The 7,228-nt window shown below is 32.6% G+C and overlaps 1 protein-coding gene and 1 pseudogene across 1 annotated transcript; both read right to left on the bottom strand.

Moving 5' to 3' along the window:
* Positions 1-1,592: 1,592 nt before the first annotated feature.
* Positions 1,593-4,027, bottom strand: LOC132058547 (UDP-glycosyltransferase 73C4-like). The gene is made up of 2 exons (XM_059451014.1): positions 3,041-4,027; positions 1,593-2,687 (listed from the first exon to the last, which is right to left on the bottom strand). Exons 1-2 carry the CDS (start codon positions 3,756-3,758, stop codon positions 1,918-1,920), a joined length of 1,488 nt encoding a protein of 495 aa, XP_059306997.1. The 5' UTR covers positions 3,759-4,027; the 3' UTR covers positions 1,593-1,917.
* LOC132058639 (U6 spliceosomal RNA) lies at positions 1,777-1,888 on the bottom strand (annotated as a pseudogene).
* Positions 4,028-7,228: the final 3,201 nt, after the last annotated feature.

Genomic DNA, 7,228 nt, shown 5'->3' with positions numbered 1-7,228 from the left:
ATATTGGGGATGGAAGAAATTTGTTTGGCTTCTAAATTTAAATAAGAGACCCATTTTAAATTAATCATATATTGAGTGTACTAAAATATCCCCAAATATAAAATATGTATTTATTAGTATTTAGATGAAAATAAAATGATGCCGTAATTGCGTGCGATAATATATTTGAAATTCAACATTAGGCAAATGCTATTATTAAATTATGCGAAGATAAATGCGATGCGTGTGCATAAGTAAAAAATCTTGAAACGATAAAAATACGACTTATAAGAATACTGGTAATAATAATAATAACACAATAATAATAATGATAATAATAATAATAATAATAATAATAATAATAATAGTAACGGTTGTAAAAGATAATGACAGGATAATGAAATGCCGGTATTAATAAAAGTTAATAATTATAGTAAAAAATGCAAATAATTATTTTTTAAAGTTGCAAAAAATATTGGAAGTAAAAAATAGTTATTTCTGAGGAAAGGTGGGACAAAATTGGTGTCAATGATTACTTTATTAAATTATATTACTAAAGTTTTGGTTAGACCAATAGAAAGTAAAGATTTCAATGGAACAAAACTTTGATGAAATGAAACCAAATAATTTCACATACTTCTTCGAACAAAAATGTTATCATACTAATATTATGTTCGTCGTTAGCTCATATTAGGCCTTCGCACGAGCATCAACATCTAGTACAATAAGAAAGTTGTATTGAGATCTGTGGCAGTTAGATCAGGATGAAATGGATGAGACAAATTTTAAGGTCATGACAATTTTATGCAAATTAGTGAAAGAGATTAAAACAAAGAACAAAAGAGTAGTTAAATTCTGTCCTCAAAAGGCTCCAAAAAATGATCATGCACCATTGAGGGTTTTCCAACCTAATAATTTAGCTACAACTTCGTAACTTTTACCTACCTAATCACTTTGTTTTGTGCTATATATGTAAGTCAAAAGCAATTAGATGCTTCAAGAAAACATGTAAACGACAAAAAGAAAACCACCAAATTAAAAGGAAAGTGGTGGAAAAAAATGATATCCTTTTGTCCTCAACTATCTGGAGTTCGGATTCCAAAATATTCATTTGTTTATCTTTTCTTGGGATATAATTATAAATAACTGATCCTCATTTATTTCTCTTGCGATTTATGAATCTTTTAAACCACGATTTAAGGATCACTTTGGAACAAACTTAGAAATATTTATTTGTTTATCTTTTCTTGGGATATAATTATTAATAACTGATCCTCATTTATTTTTCTTGCGATTTATGAATCTTTTAAACCACGATTTAAGGATCACTTTGGAACAAACTTAAAAATTTCATGTAAGACGTTAAGTCACTTTGGAACAAACTTAAAATTTTGTAGACGTTAGAAGACAGTCTAATATTTTATCAGCCCCAAAGGCTATATTAACACAACTTTTAAAATAGAGACAAAATCTAAAGAATAGCCTTAAAAAGACATTTGCGTAAATTAACCATTCAAAATTTGAAAATATAAAAGCCCTTAATAGATGTCAATTCGAATTAATTGGTCTAATAAATTTTGGATACCGATCCTAAACTAAAGAAAACAAGGACGAAAAGAAAACGAAAAACGGATTATACTCGCTCAAAATTTTCAGTTACATGCATATGTAAGACATTACAAATTGAAATTGCGACATCTAGATGGAAATAGGCAACTCCAACTATAGATTGTAAACAAGAAACTTTCTCAGCATGATTGGCAATCTACTCAAGCTTCATCCTTGAGTGAGTCATTTCTCGATTTAAACCATTTCTCAATTTGCGTGAGTCATCCTGGCTTAGAAGTTACACCGATCTTCTCCGTATCGTTCCAATTTTATCAAATGCCCTCGAACGCTTCATATGAACCATATGTTGCAATACATTATCAAATACTATTAATTAGACTTCACATAGATTTTTTCAAGATTTGCTTGCTCTGTGACATCTTGTATTAGTTTTGTCAAGTTCATGTGAGAGGAACCCCCTTCCTCCACAGCCCTCCTTGCCATTTCTCCAAGCTTTTTAGCTCTTTCTCTTCTCATTTTTGCTTCCTCTTCTTCACCCATTACTCTTTCAATGATCATCTTAATCTCATCTTTCTTCACATGTGTATCCACCTTTTCTTCATCTAAAAACATCACTCGATTCTCCATGCCAGCCTTCACTCCTGCATCGAGTACATCTACAATGAGCCTGTCATTGCAAAATTGCTCAGCGAATAATGGCCAAGTGATCATTGGCAAACCGGAAGATATTGCTTCTATGCTCGAATTCCATCCACAGTGTGTCAAGAATCCCCCGACCGAAGGGTGGGACAAAATTAGTACTTGTGGCGCCCAACCATGGATTAAAATCCCTTGTTTTTGAACTCTTTCCTCAAAGTTCTCTTCATTCAGCCATTTTCCGAATTCATCTGATATATGTTTAACGACCCATATGAAGGGTCGTTTAGATAACTCTAATCCAAGTGCAAGTTCTTTCATTTGAGATGTTGGCAAGCGCGATAGGCTTCCAAGACAAACAAAGAGAACAGAGTTTGATTCAAGAGAATCAAGCCATTTTAGGCAGTGTTGTTCATCAATTGAGGCCTTTTCTCCTCTTTCAACTTTGTCTTTTTTCTCATTGTTGCACAAGGAAACAGGACCAATCGTCCAAACCGTCTTACCTGTTGAGACATAATGTAACTAATTAATTAATAGTATACTCTCTCTAACAGTCTAATCTTTCAAAAAAATTGAAAGCACCCCAGTAATTAGCATGATCCTCTACAGAACCAAGCTAATAGAGAAGGTTGGACCAATCGAGAAAGGGAGTGAGGCTAGCAGATAAGATAGCCATTACATAATTGAACATGCTTCAGAGCAGGTAGAGCTCTTGCCCAAAAGCAAAAATATATTGTCAAAACGTGAGGGGGCGCTTGCTGAGATATAATATTGTTGAGCAATTAAAAACGTGTTACCTAACATCTTAAGCTTTTAAATAAGATGGTAGAAATCTGCTTTAACGATTCAATATTACCTGTGGCCTTTTTCAATCCTTCTACATATTCTGGTTCCAACTCCTCAAAGCTATTCACAACAACCCCATAAGCTTCATCCTCTGCCTCCTTCCTTAATTCTCCAAATCTTTTCCAATAAAGATCACTTGGATCAACCAAAGTTTTAAGTTGAGCTTTGGTCAATTCAACTTTATTTGGAAGTCCAGGCACTAAAAAGTACTCATCATCAGTATCAACACTCTCCAACACCTTCAATTCTCTCAAATTGTGTAAACACAACAAAGAAAAGCTACAAATCCCATGAAAAACAAACCTAGGGATGTTGATTTTTTTGGCTACTTTTGTTGTCCAAGGGAAGCACATATCAGATATTATGCAACTTGGTGATGGTTCCAATTCTTGAAGTACCTCTTCCACTTGTGTTTGTAGCATTTGAGTTGCATTGAAGAAGTTTTTCATCATGTCTATTGATGGAAGCATGTCAATATTTTCACAACCTTGTGGTAGCCCTGCTTCTATACTTGGGAAATTGAGGTGAATTACATGAATTTTTTGTCTTTTTTGTATTGCACGAGCAATGACACTATTGAACCTTTTGGCATTTGAGGGTGTAGTTAGAATTGTGACAATAGTGCCTCTCTGTGCTAATAATCTAGCTATGTCAATTGTAGGTATCATGTGGCCTTGCTCCATGAAAGGAAACAACACAAAATGTGGTTGCCGAGTAAGACCTGTCATTTGGTATCTCAAAAGAAAGTGTCTCTCGTTGATTAGAAGAAATTAAAACTGTTTTTCTAGCGGGTTATTAGAGAATAAGAAAAGAAATTGACTTGAACATGAGAGTTGTTCGCAAGACAAAATGGGTCGATTTGCCTTAGCCCAAACCTGATATACACGCAAGGTCTTATGCAAGTAACCTTTTGAAAATTTTACAGGGGAGGGATCGTAGAATCTTGATATATGTGTTGTATACTTGTATTGTTGTTAAAAATTACCCATTCTTAGCATTGCTTGTTTTATATGGAAACTAGGTAAGTTACCCGCGCTCCGCGCGGTTATTGGATATTCAATTCACAACGTACAAATATTTATTATTCAAGATTAAAGATCTGCAGAGATCAAAGATTTGTCAAGTTGGCTTGGAGACAGTGACAACATCCTTACCCTTAAGCCAAGTGTATTATCCTTTATGTAGAGGTAAATCAATAAGAGAGAGTTCATGTAATACATTTTCGAATCCTTCATGGCTTTGGGTTATACCCAAAGTTGCGTTGCATGTCTTCGTGATTCTACTATGAACTACTCCCTCCGTCCTAAAATATATAAGTGTCACCTTAGCAAAAAAAAAAAGTTATCTCAAAATAAGTGTCACCTTTAAGAATTTCAAAACAAAAATTGTTAAGTATTTCCAACTATGCCCTTAACATTAATAAAGAAGTAATCCTCTTTAATATTATTCAATTCTCAAAAAACATCTAATGAGACATTAAAATTTCTAAAATTATGCTCTAATAGGTCAAGGAAATAATACTTTGTGAATTCATCTGAACTGGTAGTCACTCTTTCGTAGTAAATAATATATCAACCCAATCACGAACTTCCTTAAAATTCAACACTGTCCTTCTTGGTCAAAGATATATGTCATATGTAAGTCAAAGATATGATCAATATCTATATATTAATATATAAAACAAACCTACTTTATAGTAAAAAACCATAATTCTATATATCTATATTACTATTAAAAAAACCTGCTTTAGTAATTGATTTTAGAGGGTTTGTCTCAGTTTATGTGCGGAAAAAAAAAATATTGATCTAAGAGGAGTGTCACATCCTAATGATCCATCATGCTTATTGTTTTTGGCTCCTCGATGAGTACTTGTGAGTTTTTCGAACTTTTGAAACGAAATGGTTAGAGAGAATAAAGCTCTTCAGAATTTTTAAATTTTTAAAGATGCATAAGGAAGGTAATAAATTTATTTTTGCAAGCAACTTTTAAAATTTAAAAGTAAATGAAACAGTTTAGAAAGAAACGGAGAAAATATGGTCAAACACCATTAGAAGAAACTAAAAGTGCAATAAATTGTTTAAGGGAGGGAAGAAGCTTGAAACCGAAATGAATATTAAAATATATATGTAATAAATAAAAATGTTAAGGAAGGAAAAAAGCTAAGTAATTTTAAATTTGTAATTAGAGACGGTTCAACTTTTAAAATTAAGAAAAAAAAATAAGAGAAAAAGGCCCAAAATGATTTCGCTGCAAAAAATATAACCACACACAATCCTATCTTCAACTCCAACTTCAAAATTCCAAATAAAGTGAAAAATATTTGATTTTCATGGCCAAACGCCTACTTTATCTCACACAAGCAAAAACAAAGAATTTCGTTATTCCCAAAAGCACTGAACATTAACTTGGATGAAATCAGATTTTCAATTTGCCTAGTGAATGAAGTTTAGAATGCACAAAAATATAATAATACTTCAGGAAAATATAAACAAAAGTGAAAGAACTTCACCTTCTCGAACATACTCTATAACGAACTTTTCCCGCTTGACATTTTCATCTACCACAATTCCGGAGCCACATTTCTCAATCTGCATGTTACATGTCGACAAACTTGACCACCATTTATATAATGACGGCAAATAAAGAAATTGATTAACGTAACACAAATGAGGGGAAAAGGAATGAAAAGTAAATTAGCAAATGAAAATGGAAAATTACAAAAATGTTGTAGAGATATGGATTAACCCAGAAAGAGAAAAAAACACTATAAATTAATTTAAGAAATGAATTGGAAAACGTACCAGAAATTTACTGTATTAATGATATAAATTCTTTAAAATTCACCCTTGCTGCTGTAGAATGGGAATTTTTTTTAAAGAAGTTTGATCTCTCCATAAAGACGTGACAATTTTTAGAAATTTTGACATCAAACAAAGAGATCTTGTTAAGGCAAAATTTTGTTAGAATCCTTCAATTAAAATATGGCAGCAAGTACCGCATTGTACTAAGACGACTTCAAATACGTTTATGTTTTTTCTTTTTCTTTTTCTTTTTTTTTTTTTTTGGTGGGCAAAAGAAGGCAACAATTCAGAGAAACCTTCAATTAATATGGGAGTTAAGTTTGACTCGTTGCATGTAGTTTGGGATGTAAAAGGTGCCAGAAGTTACTCAAAGTGACTATTCGGCTTCTTTTTAAATAATTAATAAAATAAAGGATAAAATAAGAGGAAAAAAAAAAGCAAAAACATGAGAAAAAAGATAAATATGTTTTATGGCTTTAGAAAGCGCCACATCACCAAACCTATGTCCTGCTTTTATAATATATATAGATGGTTGTTTTATATGGAAATGCTTGGCAGCAAGACTTGGGGAAAAAGGAAAATTTGTGGTGTAGGTTTTTTGTCAATTTTTTTCTCCTTTCTCCATGAACAAGAAGGGACCGCAAATCAATCACCTTGCCTACGCGGACGACATTGTTATCTTACAAGGCAAAACTAAATCCGTTAAAAACATGAAAGTGATTCGGTAGATATGAGAGGAGCTCTTCATGGTCGAAAGTTAATGGGGACAAGAGCTTTTTTATCACGAAAACTTTTTAACGGCCAACTACAGGATCAATAGAATGAGACTTTAAAAAGCAATTTCCTTTAATTATTTAAGGCGTCCTATTTATATTGGTCAGGAAGATTGAATATTTCGATGGTCTTGTAACAAAGATAGTTAATAGGTTAAGTGGTTGGCATGGAAAATTTCTTTCTTATGGAGGGAAACTAACTCTTATTAAACATGTTTTGCCTATTCAAAGTACACCCTTAACGTCGCTATGGACCCTCCAAAAGCAACTTTCAAGCTTATTGAAAAACATAAAAGATTTTACAGGGGTTCCAGAAAAAATCCAAACACCATTGGAGTTCTTGGGAAAATTTGTGCAAAACCAAAGAGGAGGGTGGCATTGGGATTAAAAGATTACAAGAGATCACACCTTTAACCAAACGATGGTGGAATTTCTTCAACCAATCAATCCACATGGGCTAAATTCCTGTTTCTAAGTGAACTCATTCTACTATTCATCCATAAGGCTCAGAAAAGAGTTATGGAATTCCCATACTTGGAGAAAAATGATGAACATCAAATTTTATGTAGAAAACAATATTATGTCAGGAAAATCAACAATGGAGAATGCAACTTTGGTATAACT

Source organism: Lycium ferocissimum, chromosome 5 (assembly GCF_029784015.1).
Source record: "Lycium ferocissimum isolate CSIRO_LF1 chromosome 5, AGI_CSIRO_Lferr_CH_V1, whole genome shotgun sequence".
NCBI classification, from domain to species: domain Eukaryota; kingdom Viridiplantae; phylum Streptophyta; class Magnoliopsida; order Solanales; family Solanaceae; genus Lycium; species Lycium ferocissimum.
The sequence above is the reverse complement of the archived record's forward strand: the minus strand, read 5'-3'. Positions and strand labels throughout refer to the sequence as shown.

Bases quoted from the DNA above. Each gene is read 5' to 3' on its own strand.
- LOC132058547 (XM_059451014.1), bottom strand. From the start codon at position 3,758: ATGACAGGTCTTACTCGGCAACCACATTTTGTGTTGTTTCCTTTCATG. The intron at 2,688-3,040 runs GTAATATTGAAT...ATGTCTCAACAG, and splicing joins AGGATTGAAAAAGGCCACAG to GTAAGACGGTTTGGACGATT.